Here is a 15,869-nt window from a genome sequence, read left to right as displayed (position 1 = left end):
ACACTCTTTATCTCCTTTCCCAAAGTGCCGTGCACATGCACCCCCTCTTTAGCGCATTTCCAATACAATTCCCCATGCAGTGTTTCACTGCCGCACACACACACACACACACACACACACACACACACACACACACACACACACACACACACACACACACACACACACACACACACACACACACACTTTCCACAAATCACTGCACGTGCCCTCACCCCTTCTCCTACGCACTCTGCAAGGTTTTCCCAGTGTAAGCTGACATTGTGTGACAGTTTCCCACAAATCCACCGACGTGCGGCGTCATCCGTCATCATAATGTGTCGCGTCACCCAGTCCAGTCCGTTAGCGCAAACGTTTATCTCTCGAGTAGCTCTCTCTCCCCACCCCCCACTTCTCCCTATAATGAGAGCCACATCCATTATTATGCTCAGAAGCCCCACAGGACTTGCAGAAAAAAAACCCACACACAAACCAGTTTCTGCTAAGCTAGTCCAAATACTAGAGCCTGGAGGATTCTGCCAGAGTCATGTTATTAGCATAACGCTGCTACTGCTTCTTGTTATCAGACTGTGTGTTTGACTGGGCTGGTGGGTTTTTTGTAAAGAATGTGTTTGTAGAGAGTGGTTGCAGATAGATTGTGTAATGAGGGCAAACATTTGAACTGCTATCTATGTTTTGTCTTCAGTGGAACTCTCTGTTTCTGCGGTAGAAGAGACAAATGGTGTGAAGAAGGAAAGAGGGGAGTCCATGTAGAGTTTTAAAGGTGCACTGTGTAATATTTTTAGTAGTTTATTTCCAGTATTCATGTTGACAATTCAAAATTGTTACCTTTTTCACGAATATCTAGGCTAGCACCATCAAATTCTATTAGTATTTATATTAGTATTCATTATGACTGGGAAAATTAAACTCTTCATACATGAAAAGGGGGATCTTCTCCATTGTCCGCCATTTTGAAAGACATTTTATCCGCAAAACTTAATTGTACGTTCATACTAGTAAATATTAGTTTATTACTAACTAAATATTCATGAAAAGATCAAATTTGGCAAAAGAGATAATAGTTTGAATGAGCAGCATAGTTGCAATACCTACTCTGGCCACAATCCTACACAGTGCACCTTTAAAGGAACGGTCCACCTCATTTCAGTAAATTGCCCATGTGTAGTTAAGCTCTGGTAGAATATGAGAATACATGCACATTTTTTTGCATACCTTAGTTTAACAGTATAGCTATATTAAATGTAGCAATAGACATCTATGGAACTAAACAAAACATCATCGAATATACTTATTAACCTCTAATTATTGTAAAAGTCAGCAGAGTGCAAAAATGGCTACTAAATTCCGCTCATTCAGTGTTCACTTGTGGCTTGATGCTAAAGGTTTTATCTGCTTTCGGTGATTATGCTAAGCTATGCTAATAATTCTAACACTAATGCATCTTAGTACTGAGCACACTAAGAAGAAAATGATACGCACATTCATGTTTAATACTTGGGAAAACTGTAAATATGTGAAAATCAAAAAAAGGGTAGACTGTTCCTTTAATGCAGCCTTTTACCCACTGCTCCCTGTCTTAGCCACACTTCTCTTGTGCCTTCACTAAATCATGGCCTCTTTGCGCAGATGGGCCCCGTTCACTCATTGCTGAAAAGACTCGACTACAAACAGCATTGCTATGACAGTACAGAGAGCCGGTCTCATAGGACTCAATGTTAGCTGTTAACTTGGAGGTAAAATTTGCACTGCCATACTCGGAGAACGGTTGAAAGTACAGAAGAAAGGTAAAACTGAATTAAGCTTATTTAACTCAAGGGGAGGTGTAATATGAGCTTATTTCCAAATATGGGACAGTATCACTTTAAGTCTCCCAATGCCGCACCTGAAATGAGTCGTGTTTGAAATGCTATGGTAAAAAAACGATAAATTATGTAGAATTATAGAAATGTTAAAATGTGGAAGGAAATGTTTTACAACATCAAATGGTTTCCACTCTTAAACTTCAGAAATCAAAGCAGCACTATTTACCTGTTCCCCAGCAACCATTGCAGTAAACAAAGTGTAGGCTTACCAATGTTTCAGAAATGGCAAACATCATCATTTAGTGGCTTTCCATTCCTCTTCTATTTTCAGATCAACATTCTCATTATGAGAATGAAGGCACAATTACCATTTCCCCATTACACTCGATTAAGAGTAAACTAATTTAAAGAGTGTGTTTTTAGAGTGCCATACTAATCGTCTTGGAGTTTTCGAATTTGGCCCTCTTAATTTTTCATAAAGACTTTCATGGCTTCATTTTTCGTCAAGTGAAACAGCCAAAAATAATGAAAATGGCCGGTTTATGTTCGGTTTTAATTGAGGCTCGTGCTGATTGATGGTCGTCTATACCCCTTCCCCCCTTCGCTCCTTAGTGCGTACATCGGCTGTGTGTGTGTGTAGTAGACTCAGCTGTGGATAAGTTAGGTTTCGGAAAGCTTGGCTAATGTGGAGAGTAAGCGCTGTGCGTGCACCTTAATTGTGATCCTAATTGGCAATCAAGGTGTTGTGGTCAGCTTGCAAATCAGGTGTAATTGCGATAAAGTGAATTGCCAATAAATCTGTGCTCTTTGCACATGGGGATGTGGAGCGCAGATGCTTTGTAGTAGACTCCTGCTATGTAAGGGATTATTAGAATGGGCAGCTGAACTCAAGGTATTGATCCGTTACATCAGTGCTTCTCAGCCTTTTTAGAATAAACGCCCCCTTGGCCTCATCACAAGCCTCCCTACGCCCCCTTGACATCATCATCAGCCTGATAACACCCCCCTTAGCATAAAATAATTAAAAGGAATAATGCCCCCCAATGGCAACTAAGCACCACCCCCTCTTAGCTGTATCCTTCTCAACGCCCCCTAGAGCTCCCCAATGCCCCCTGGGGGGCTGTACCGGCCCCGTTGAGAAACACTACATTACATGATGTTACATTACACTTAGCTCAGGCTACTGGTTCTAGTCCCTGAAGCAATGTGATTTTCAAGGCACAGTTGAATGTGTATGGACACACATTTGTCCCGCTGGTGAAGTGCACAACCGTTCTGCAACCATGTTGATTCAAGGACCACCTCCCTAACTATTCGGCCACAGTTGCCCAATATTCCATGTTATTATATGGTTGTGACGTCATCGGTCGAATGCTCCATTCATTTCAACGGGGCTCCCCAACGTTCGCACGTCTGTTATTTTTCGATAACGGACGTGTTGGTCTATAACAGACCGCTGTCAATGGCAACAAGACTTTTCACTGCTAAAGCGACTTTTCAACAAGACTCTAATCAGCTGCTGTGATAGACAACACCTGTTGTCCTGGCTACCTAGCTGTTGCCTAGCGGTGTTCCACAACGGCACTGTTTTGTTTTGCGCAGCAACAATCTTTTGACATTAAAAACTATAATAGACTTAACATTAAATAGGCCTAAAGAAATGTCTCCGCCATGTGTGAATCATTTAAGTATATCCATATAATAAGCGGGTTAACTTTCGGCGAGTCGGTCGCTTTGTGGAATAGCAGCACTTCAGAGAGAACAAGACCCCTCCGCTCCGCGTCGGGGTCTAAAGATTCTCTCTGTCGTGCTGCTATTCCACGGTAGCGACCTTCTCGCCGAACGTTAACCCTTACTTAATACATCCATTGACAGTTGGAACCTGTTACCACGTTTGCACCCTGTTTGAATATTTTTTGTAAACACATCCATTTGGGCCTTTTACATGCAAACAGAATTTTGGCTCGGATATTTTTTTTCTATCACAATCTTTTATTTTTTTTGTTATCCACATGCCATGTTTATTGTAAATGGATTTAGCATTAAGAAAGAAGACTAAAATTCAAGCATAAGAAATTGCAAGCAAGCTGGTATTTTATCTAGACAGACAGTGGCTACGTGTACATGATGTTTTTAAGTCCGATTTAATAAATGCGATTTAAATAGATCGGATTAAGAGTTATTTTGCGATGTGTATACATGGCAATTTCACTTAAATGCGATTAAACGTCTGGGGAAAATAAAGCATTGCGATTGGACTGAGAACGCACGTGCTGAGCGAGCCAAATAAGGCACGGGGGCGTGGTCCAATGCCACCGAGATGCAGGTCATCTTCCCCACGAAAATCGTTGCCTCAGGCGGACTGAAATCACAACATTTCCCCCTCTCTCCCTGGATCATTTACAATGCTACATTAGCTACCCTGTTAGCATAGAAAAACGAGTGGTCAAATGGTAATGTGGAGTAACTTTGGTGTGCTTCATTACTTCGTGGGGCACTTTTACATCAATATATGGAAGCCACAACATTTATAGTCGCTTAGGGACTTTAAATTAAGCAAAACTTTCATGTGAAAATCAACAGGAAGTGCCGCCATGTTTTTCTCACTGGCAAAGAGCCCGGTCTCTTGGCGCCATCATGTGGTCAACGAGCATGCGTGGAACGACTGGATTTATAGTAATTCCGAATAAAAGGTTACATGACAGAGGAACGTGTTTAATCGGATTTAAAAGAGGAATAAACCACCCACTTTAATCGGACTTAAGTTTAAATCGGAATAAACTTAAATCCTGTTCGGTAAGTGTTTACATGATATTTTTAGAGTGGAATTAAGTTTTAATCAGATTTAAAGTGAGTTAAATCGGACTTAAGTGTCTCATGTAAACGCATAGAGTGATGTGTTGTTCGTTTTTAATCATCTGACTACTGGCAGTGCCCACACTAGCTCTCTGTATGTGGAGACAGTGTTGAGAATTTCAGTCTTCCAAAGCATGACACCCACACTACACTTACTGAGCTAACAGGCAGATGGCTGTTTTCTTCTTTCTATCTTTTCAAAATAATAAGCCTGTGGCTAATTATTATAAGTATTCAACCTTATTCGTGCAAGACATTTGGATATGTCTGTCTGTAGATTCAACATTGTTTCTTTATCATCACTGTAGGAGCGTTTCTGCTACGTGTGCCCCGACCTGGTGAAAGAGTTCAACAAGTACGACACGGACGGCTCCAAGTGGATCAAGCAGTACACCGGCATCAACGCCATCAGCAAAAAGGAGTTCATGATCGACGTGGGCTACGAACGCTTCCTGGGGCCCGAGATCTTTTTCCACCCTGAGGTGAGACAAACAAGTACACTCAACAATATGTACTATGACTGGACCAACTATAACAATGTTATCACAACCGTCAGCTTTATGCTTCCTGGCTAGTAGGGCTGTACTCAATACTCAAAGTAAAGATACTGTATCGAGATGTAAGGAAGCAGTATTGTGATACGCCCTTTCAAAGTTTTGTTATCCTTCAGACAACAACCATATGATTTGATGTGATAGTGCTTCCAAGCTTCAAATGAGATACATTTCAGAAATCATGGGGTGTATCAAACCGTAGATTAAAAATTGTGATACGAACCGAATTGTGAGTTCAGTGTATCGTTACAGCCCTTCTGGCTAGGGGCCTGAGATAGTCTTCCACCAGGGAGGTGAGACATGGAGCATTCTCCAGAGCCTATTAGTACTATTACCAACTAAAAGCACTCAAGAGAGTGCAAACATCCGCCAACGCCATGGGGTTACACACTTTTTTTTTTCCATCTCAACTGTTTCTGTGGATTTGCCTGATCCCGCAATGGTGAAGAATCTTTTTTTAAAATTCCTGGTTCCGGGTCGTTATCCGGATAACCACCAAAATTTAATCAGTTGTTCCTTTTGTCATTTCCAATAATAAGTTATCCTGCTGAAAAACGCCTGAACAAACCAACGTGACCGAAAACATAACCTCCTTGGTGGAGGTAGTCATAATAATAGTCCAAACATTTTTTGCCACCTGAGGTAGCAGATAAGTCTCATGCTGTAGTATGAGACGAATCATGAGAAGCAACAAACAGTTGACTTTGCTCACTTGGGCAATGAAGACAGGCTGTAAATGCATACTTATTAAGCCATTACCTAGCAACAAGGCTGAAAGACGTGGGCTTAGGCATAGATGTGGGCTACGAACGCTTTCTGGGGACTCAGGGCTGCTTCTTTCACCAAGAGTCGGTCAGTTTGGCATTATATCTGTTCGTTTGGTATTTTCTAGTAACCAAGCTGGAAGATTCTGGGTGTTGTGTCTTCTTTGCTTCTTGTGGTCTAAAATATTCTTCCACCCAGAGTTGAGAAGTGCACATGGCATTATTTACTACTAATAATAACAGACTGTGCCTTCTGGAGACCCGAGATTGTTTTCACCCCAGAGGTGAGACACAGCGGCATGATCTCACAGAATTCTGTAAAATGAACAGTGACCGTTGTGGCACAAAATCTGTGGCAGTTTCACAGATTTTGCCGATGTTCCGTTATGGGGTTATGGGCGATATTTCCACAGCTTCCACATACTGTATTCCATGATCCCGCATGACTCATGCTCCAACTTATGTTCTCTCAGGATTTTTGTAATTTCAAAGATTTTTTTCTCATTTTTTTTTGCATCATTGACACTGTGTGATCATGGAATACAGTATGTGGAAGAAACATCTTTGAAACTGCCACAGATTTCTTCTCCCAAGGATCAGTGTTCATTTCACGGAATTCTATGAGATCAGGCAGTGTAGAGAACATTATAGTAAATAATAGTCAGGCAGAGGTGCTCTTCATCCCTTACTGTAATTGATCATAATCAGGCAGTTTGTATGGTATTTCTGGCCTTTTATGTAGAATATCTAATGATCTTTTTGGTAGTGTTGCACATCATATCTCTTTTATTCTTTCCTATTGCAGCAAGTCTTGTATCATGGTAGTAGTCATGTACTTGCAGGAGGTTAACACAGTAGCAGTGTCTTACAATGAGTCAGACTCTTGTTAACTCGTGTTTTTTTCCATCTCTGTGTCTTTCTGTCTCTCTCTGTCTGTCTCTCTCTCTCTCTCCCTCCCTCTCTCCTGTTGTCAGTTTGCCAATCCCGACTTCACCCAGCCCATCTCTGAGGTGGTGGATGAGGTGATCCAGAACTGCCCCATTGATGTCAGACGCCCGCTCTACAAGGTGAACTCCCTTTACCTCTTCTTTATGTTCTCTCTCTGTCTCTGTGTATACAGTATATCTCTACTTTTTCATCTATTTTTCTCTCTCTCTCTCTCTTTCTCTTTCTCTCGTTCGCTCTCTCTCTCTACAAGCTTCACGGTTTACTTTACATATTTTTTTGTTCTGTCTGTATGTCTCTCTCTTTCCATTTCCATCTGTCTCTTTCTACAAGGTGCAGTGCACTCTCTTTAAATCTTATTTTTTGCTCTATGTCTGTAATTCTGTCTTTCCTTTTCTATCTCGGTCTCTGCCCCTCTCTACAAGATGCACTCTCTTCACCTCTTCTTTTTCTTCTCCCGGTACATCTGTTCCTTTTCTTGCCCCCTCTCTCTCTCTCTCTCGCTCTCTCTCTCTCTCTCTCTCTCTCTCGCTCTCGCTCTCTCTCGCTCTCTCTCTCTCTCTCTCTCTGTACAAGGTGAGCTCTCTTTACCTGTTTTTTCCACTATATTTACAGTCGCAGAAATATATGAAGAGACCACTTAGAACAACATAATAATAATGTTTAACTTGGGAAGAATTCAGAAATAAATATTTGGTAGAATAACCCTGAATTGTAATCGCAGCTTTCGTGCGCTTTGGTTTGCTTTCCGTCAGTCTTCCACATTGTCATCTACTCAAGCATCTACTCAAGTAAATGTACTACAAGTAGAAAAATGACAGAAGAAACAGATAATTGAAGTGAATATAATATTGCCTTCTTAGTTGGAGGTCTGAAAACATTGCATCTCTTGTGTTATTTTGACTGTCATTTTCTGCAAGCTGTACAAAAAAAAGCTGTAAATGACAATATTTTCATTCAAAGTTAGTAGGAAATGGCATTTTATAGAATCTCTCTCGCGCTCTCTTGCGCTCTCTTTTGCTCACGCTTTCTCTCTTTCTCACGCTTTCTCTCTCTCTCTCTCTCTCTCTCTCTCTCTCTCTCTCTCTCAGTTTAAAGAATGAAACGTCAATGTTCACTTTACTCAATCACATGCCTATAAGCAGTGAAATCAGAAAAACTGATCAATTCAAAGTGGTCTGGTATATATATTTTTCCTGCAGCTGTATATCTCTTTCTTTATCCATTTCTCCCCCCTCTTTACAAGGCACACTCTCTTTCATCTTTCACTCACACCTCTTCATGATTTTTTTCTCTATATATCCTTCACTCTTTTTTCCTCTGTCCCTCTTTCTTTGTTCAAGGTGCCTGCCCTTCGCCTTCATGACACATACTTGTTTACGTCTTTCTCCATTTAGCTCTCTCTCTCTCTCTCTCTCTCTCTCTCTCTCTCTCTCTCTCTCTCTCGCTCGCTCGCTCTCTCTCTTTCTCTCTCTCTCTCTCTCTCTCTCTCTCTCTCTCTTTCTCTCTCTTTCTCTCTCTCTCTCTCTCTCTCTCTCTCTCTCCCTCTCTCCTGCTGCACAAGGTGCTCCCTTGCTTATCTTTTCAAAGGGAAAGAGAAAACGGAAAAGAACAAATTTCAATATATGCAGAGAAAACCAATGCATTAAAAAAACAAGAACACCCCCAGCTTCACAGCAGATTTGAAATGTTTGTCTCGTAAAAAGGCTACGGTACAGAATTATAACTTTTTTTTTACACACTTCTTCCCATTGGAGAAAAATGAATTCCTCAGGAGAAATTGAAAATCTGGCTGTAACAGGTGGCGTGGCATACATTTACACACTGTTTACAGACTAAGCAATGGATTTCTTTCACAAAATTCATAATTTAGCAGTAGTTGAAATACAGATAAATTCACCCCAAAGGAAATTGAATAGCACATGGTACATGGTATTCAATAGCATATGCACATTATTACATGCAGACATCTGTACACACACCAAATTCACACACACACACACGCATACACATACACACAACAGCTGCCTTCACTCAGTTGCATCAGTCCTGCAGTCAGGGGTGCCGACAGGGGGGACAAAGGGGACAACTGGCCAGGGCCCAGAGAGAGAGGGGGCCCAAAATTGGGTCCTTGTTGCATTGTATCTATTGGCATGGGGGCACTTTCAGATCACTTTGTACTGGGCCCAGCCAAAGCTGTCAGCGGCCCTGAGTGTAGTTATTGCACTGCTCACAAAAACCCTTTTCATCTTGTTCTGTAGTCCATTTTCTCACTCTCACACGGTACCGTATGTATGTGCAGAACATCGTTCTCTCAGGAGGCTCCACCATGTTCCGCGACTTTGGCCGCCGTCTGCAGAGGGACCTGAAGAGAACCGTGGACGCCCGGCTGAAGATGAGCGAGGAGCTGAGCGGCGGGAAACTAAAGGTGAGGAACTGAATCACAGATGCAGACTTTTGGGGTTTCTATTTCAGTGGACCAGTGGGATAAATGATATGTGAAAGTGCGGTCACTAATGTAGAAGAGAGATATGGGGGTGTGGGCAGCATGACTGATAATGTTATGGAAGGATGTAGAGATTTAACTTCATATAACACGCCCAATTCTCTAAGTCATGATGACTGGGTGCTAAATCCCAAAGAAATATGAGTTCAAAAGGAAGGACTGCATCAGGACCGGTTCTAGTCAATGTGGTGCCTTGGGCAAGCACGCCCTTTCCTTTTGTGCATTAAGAAATTGGCATCTGTAAACCTAGTGCTGTTCATGTGATCAAGCACATCTGTTCTAGTACCTACTGGCAGTACTGAGTGCGCATGAACAATCAGTGTCAATGTAAAGTTTAGTGTTTTATTTCACTCAACATTATAATTCTGTAAGATTTTCAGTCAATACTATGGGGGACCCCAAGACATTTGGTGCCCTAGGGCAGTGTTTCTCAACAGGGGTGCCGGGGCACCCTGGGGTGCCGCAGGCCCCCCTCAGGGGTGCCGCGGAAACGTGGCTGATAAATAAATTATGTAATATAATACATATTTGTCTAAATTGATAAGTTAATGCTAGTCAGTGGAATCTTTCATCTGCCATTTATGCACAATAAAGTAAATATAGGTCGCCCCAGTCAGCTGCAACTTCGAACGTAGGTTGTGTGATACTTTTGTGTTACTTTTCTAAGCTTGTGTGGTATCGGATGCGATGCCATGTTACGGCTTGTTGGTTTGGGGTGCCTTGAAAATTTTCATGAATTGAAAGGGTGCCTCGCCTAAAAAAAGGTTGAGAAACACTGTAGGTGATCTAGTCTGCCTTGTCTGCCTATGCCTATTGCCTGGCCTGGACTGCATCCCTAGTCACGATTATGGTTGACAACTTTGAACAACTTTTGAAGGGTGGCCAGGAGTGCTGTCCTTCTTTTTGAATTGAGCCTGAAGAGACTGACGCACAAAGAAAGGATGGAAGGGAAAACAGAACATTATGGCTTTAACACAATCGTTCATGGAGTGGAACAAATAGGCATGTGTATTAGAGAAGCGAAATGAGTTGCAATCTTGTATTAGTTGAAAATATTCTTTTGACGACTACTACTTTGCCACTCATTTAGCCTTTCCAATCCACTTGTCTATTTTGGTCCAATGCTTGTATGATTGTGTTTAACCCACAATGCTTTTTTCGTTCTTCATGGTAGGGCTGCACAATATATTGAAAAAATGACTTGATTATCGCGAACATGTAAAACATTTCTGAGCTGTCAAATCACTTGCTGAATGTCTGCCATGATCAAAGCCACGCCCCCACACAAACCGACAAATTAGTGACAAGAAAAACACTCTTCTATATTTCTAAATATCGTTATCGAGGTATGGCATGCTGTTATCAAGTATCACACTTTTTCTGATATCGTGCAGCCCTACTTCGTGGGATGGGAAAAGAGGGAGGGGGGTCAGGTGATGAGAGTGGGTGAAAGAGTGGAGGTCAACCATCTGTTGCTAATTGTGCAGCATTGTTCTCATTGTTGAGTGCTCTCCACTTCCTTTCCATCCCCCGCGTCTCCCCAAATCAAGTGCCACTCTGGCGGTCAAGCAGTTGTCACTTTATTCTGACGTGGCATTGTTACTGCCGATAGAGGGGGGGGTGTTTCAGATTCTAAGGGCCCAAGCACTGACAGCACTGACAGGGGCCCACATTTTTTGGCGGCGCCCCTGGCCGTGGCATTGTTGGTGCCGATAGCACAGCTGGTACTGCAGCAAGGTTATTTCAACAAATAGACCACTTTTTTGCTCATCGTGTGCATGTGTGTCAAAGAATTATTGAAAACCTTTTTTGTTTGTTTTTTTAACCCTGTCTATTGTGTGTGCGCGTGTGAGTGCACATGTGTGCGCGTGTGAGTGCACATGTGTGTGTGTGTGCACGAGTGAGTGAGTGAGCATAGGATTGCATTTATTATTTGGGATTTACCAGGGGCTCAGTCACACAGCTACTGAACCATTTTGAATTCAACACACACACACACACACACCTTGACATCTTGACACCTTGATGGGTGGAGCATCCACACAGCTGTAGACAGCTCCACTTCACTGGTAATTCATTTTCAATTGATTCATGATTTGCCTTCTCTCCACAGCGTCAAACTAGAGGTTTAATGGAAATGTGACAAAAACAGGTGTGCGTGCGTGCGCGCCTGTGTGTGTCTGTTTTGCAACTCAAATGTACCAATTCTGTAGTCGGGCCGATCCCTCCTAGTGACGCAACACCTTCAGTGTTGCTTCTAGTCAGGCCAAGAGCAATACAAATATCGTTTCTGAGCTCTGAGAAAAATCGGGAACTCCTCCCATTTTGTCGGGAAGCAAACAACCATTAGCAAACCAAGGGAGGTGGGTCGACCTTGCCGTTTCGGAAACGTTAATTGTTATGCTGTTGGTCAGACCAAGTCTGGAAGAGATTTGAAAGTCAATGATAATCATGCTACTACTACTTTTGTTCATGTGTATTCTTTGTGTGTTTGCAGCCTAAGCCCATCGATGTCCAGGTCATCACCCACCACATGCAGAGATACGCCGTGTGGTTCGGAGGCTCCATGCTGGCTTCCACTGTGAGTCATTTGACCTTTAACCTCATGATATATGATACGTTTTCACTGAAATTAATTTTGAATCACTGAACAAGACAACAAGAGATATTTTTAGTAGTTGTTTATTTCCAGAATTCATGCTGCCCATTCACAAATGTCACCTTTTTCACAAATACTTACCACCATCATCAAATTCTAAGTATTTGTTGTGACTTTGCACTTTGAAAAAGTGGATCTTGATGTATTTGGTCATACTAGTAAATATTAGTTTATTACTTTGAAAATATCACTAACACTTATCACTAACAAATAGAATAAAACATGTTTCCTTTTGTTATTGAGATGACTATTGCTTAGACGTAACAAATAGAAAACATCACATTTGTTTGGCAATTTTGCAAATGATCAAATTGTAGATATCAGCTTTATCAAGTGCCACGGGTTGCCACCAGGACATTGTAATATTCTCAAAATGGCTCTTCCTGCCAATGCCAATGGACCCAGGCGTTCTCCGTGCAATATGCGACCTTGCCTCCTCCACTTGCTTCTCGTCACGATGACATCACTGACAACAGCATTATATTTCAATATCTTGCAAAAGCTCAATTGTAGAGTCTTTTTCTCATTTGCAATTGGGATGGTGAATGAAAAACAGTCCCTCAAAAGTTGTTGTGGCTGGAAATTTTATCGTTTTCTCCACGGAGGAGGGGCCAGGAGGCGGGACGAGGAGACAAGCGCAAGTGGAGGAGGCAAAGTCGCATATTGCAACGCACTCACAGCCATTATTCGCTTCGGCCTGCCAGAGTGTGGAGCCTGTCTGTCTATTGCCAACAGTCACAGCTGTTGTTATTATCTTTGTCTGAGCTGCATTCTGTCCTGGGGTGCATTTCTCGAGAGCATAGTTGTTAGCCAGTTAGCAACTTGGGAAGTTGCCAATGGCAAGTTGCTTTGCAAACAACTAAGTAGCTAATATGGTTAGCAACTATGGTTTGAAGAAATTCACCCTTGTTCTGTTTGCGTGGTAGAGCAACACTCTGCCCACTCCCTACATGGAGAGGACAGATTGGATCGTCTCGTTTTCATAACCGATGACATTCCAGACTTGCAGTTTGGTGTCTGCACTCTTTTTTTTTTTCCAGTTAAATGGGCTCTTGTGTTGTGAAATATTAAGCACTGAGGCTGTAAGCCAGGCAATAAGCTGTAAATTACACTCTGATTAAAATTGGTTGATGACTTAATTAAGATTGGTTAATGATTTGATCACTCCTCACAGTGTTTCCTAGAATTTCCATCTTATTTTTTTCCTTATCGTTTCGTTTTTCCCCTTGATTTGTGTGGCCTCTCCACCACCATTTGCATCTCTTGTCTTTTCCTGGGTTTTGTTTCTCACTTGACTTTCCCACTCTTCTCTTCTCTTCTTTTCTCTCCCGACAGCCTGAGTTCTATCAAGTGTGTCCCACCAAAAAAGTGTCATTTTTTCTTGTATTTGTTTCTCACTTGACTTCTCCCCCCTCTTCTCTTCTCTTCTGTTTTCTCCCGACAGCCTGAGTTCTACCAAGTGTGTCACACCAAAAAAGACTATGAGGAGATCGGCCCCAGCATCTGCCGCCACAACCCCGTCTTCGGGGTCATGTCCTAAACCGCCACCAAGCCAAACCGGGTCCCTCGCTCCCCCCCGCCCTCCTGCCGTACTCACACATACACGCACACACACACACACATGCGCGCACGCGCACACACACACACACATACATGCACGCAAGCACACACACATACAAATACACAGGGTCCTAAATTAACACCAGCCAACCAGCCAAATGCTGGTGAAATTTAAGTTTGGCTGGTAGAAAACACCCTCGTACTAGCCACTTTGACACATTAATGAGTGTGTGTTTGGCTAGTGAGATTAACTTTTACCAGCCATTTTGGCTAGTGACGAAAAAAGTTAATTTAGGGCCCTGCAAATACATATACACACATACCCAGCCTTCCTGTCTGTCTGCCAGGGGGGAGCAACGCTCTGTGCTGCAGTTACCTCTCCATACCACCAGGGGTCTCCACTGCACTGGAGGCTACTGACAGCAAGCAGACGAGTAAGGAAGGACGGAAGCACAGGCAAGACCACCAACATCCCCATCTGCAAAGATGACCTACCACAGACACCACCCAAGCAACCAACAACAATGCCGACTAGTAACCCCCTCTCTTCTCTCCAGAACAAGCCAATCAGATAGCTTCACTCGACAACCACCTCTTTTTAAACGAACACTCAAACAAACAAATAAACAATAGTTTCCGCAAAGACATCAGGTTGCATCGCCAAAACCATGACTCCAAACTCGTCTGCTTCTTCCCCTGTGAATACGGGGCGACCAATTCTCGACGGTTGTGATGATGATGATGATGATAACGATGACAATTTATGAATAATGATACTGATGATAATTATATATAGTCATAAAGTAATGAATAATGCCCAATGTGTTTTTTTTTTCCTTTCATTTTTTTTGTTCTGTTGATGAATCGAAATATCGCTTATAAGTACGAGGTGTAAGTGTCATTTTTGTCATGGGTCAGTTTTGAATGCACTTCTCTCTGTGTACCAGGGAAGAGAAGTTTCTTTTTTATATATATATGCAAAGAGGAAAAAATAAAATAATAAATAAATGAATAAATAAAAGAATAAAATAAGTAAAGTAAAGTGGAAAAAAGTGAGACAAAAGCCTTGAAACATCATTCCATGTTGTGACCTCGGCTATTCCAAACTTGTACGCTGAAAAAAAAGTGACCCGGCGCCCCTGCATTGCATTTTTAATAACGGTCACGCTTCGAGCTGTTTACTTCTTCATATAGGGGTTCCTTTCTTTTCTATCTGTCTTTTCCCTTTGTTTTTCATTTTGTTTTTTGGGTTTTTCTTTCTGTTTTTTTGTTGGTTTTCTGAAATAACTTGCATCACGAGCACTTATGCTGTGCCGAAGATGTCTACGAGAAAGAAATTTGATATTGATTAAGGAAAAAAAAATAATGCTATTAAAAAAAATGACTGTTGGACCAGTATTATAAAGTCTTGGACGTCATCCGTGTGTGTGACCAAGTTACCAAATTTGATGGATCAAAAAAATAAATGCCTGTGAACATTCCAATAAAGGCATACACTTCTTTCTACCCCTGCGTCTGCTTCTGGCTTCTGTGGGTGTGGGAGAGGGAGATGGTCCATGTTGTCAAGGAACAGCCTGTGTTTAGTGAAGTGTTTTGTAACAGGTGGGTCAGGCCCAGGGGCGTCGCCAGACCTATTTTACAGCGGCACGTGCCTAGGTATTGATTTGCTGTGCCCCGGTATGAGTTTCATTAAAAAAAATTAAAAAACAACCTCGCTACCTTGGAATTTAGCTCAAGTTTAGCATACGGAGTAATCTACAGGATGCGCACAAAATGGCGCACATGCAATACTGTGTCCTACTGTGACCCTGTATAACATTAGGTCACCTGGTGCCTCTAGTCGGGGCCCCAAGAGTCACAGTTGTGGACTAAAAATATTAAGTGCCCCAAACACCAAGAAGCAAACCCAATTTTCGGCGGACTTACCGACAATGGCACATCAAAAAATTGGGTGTCAACTTTATGACCATGGAAAAATGTGTGGTTCCCAAGACTTGTGGTTAAAAAACACTGATTTGGTTTGCTTCGTGTGCGCGCACGAGAAAGAGAGACAGGCGTGCCTGAGAGAGTGAGAGAGAAAAAGGATCTGAGTGGCCGTTTTGTGTGTGTGTGTGTCTGTGTGTACGTATATGGAAGAGACATTAAGGCTTGTGTCAACGATTTTTGTGCTTGGGCAGTCATGGGTGAGCGGTTAGGGCGTCAGACTTGCATCCCAGAGGT

General features: G+C 42.3%; 1 protein-coding gene across 2 annotated transcripts in view; it reads left to right on the top strand.

Annotated features, from left to right (window-relative positions):
- Positions 1-15,155, top strand: part of LOC134464058 (actin-related protein 3) — a 36,099-nt gene extending 20,944 nt beyond the window's left edge. For both annotated transcript variants that reach the window (XM_063217495.1, XM_063217496.1), the window contains 5 exons: positions 4,970-5,143; positions 6,954-7,046; positions 9,227-9,352; positions 11,928-12,011; positions 13,534-15,155. In XM_063217495.1, coding sequence (XP_063073565.1) covers positions 4,970-5,143; positions 6,954-7,046; positions 9,227-9,352; positions 11,928-12,011; positions 13,534-13,629 — 573 coding nt within the window. In that variant the 3' untranslated portion in view covers positions 13,630-15,155. The remainder of the gene's footprint in view (positions 1-4,969; positions 5,144-6,953; positions 7,047-9,226; positions 9,353-11,927; positions 12,012-13,533) is intronic.
- The last annotated feature ends 714 nt before the right edge of the window (positions 15,156-15,869 follow it).

The sequence above is a fragment of the Engraulis encrasicolus genome, chromosome 15 (assembly GCF_034702125.1).
Source record: "Engraulis encrasicolus isolate BLACKSEA-1 chromosome 15, IST_EnEncr_1.0, whole genome shotgun sequence".
Taxonomy (NCBI): Eukaryota; Metazoa; Chordata; class Actinopteri; order Clupeiformes; family Engraulidae; genus Engraulis; species Engraulis encrasicolus.
This window is presented reverse-complemented; position numbering and strand designations above follow the sequence as displayed.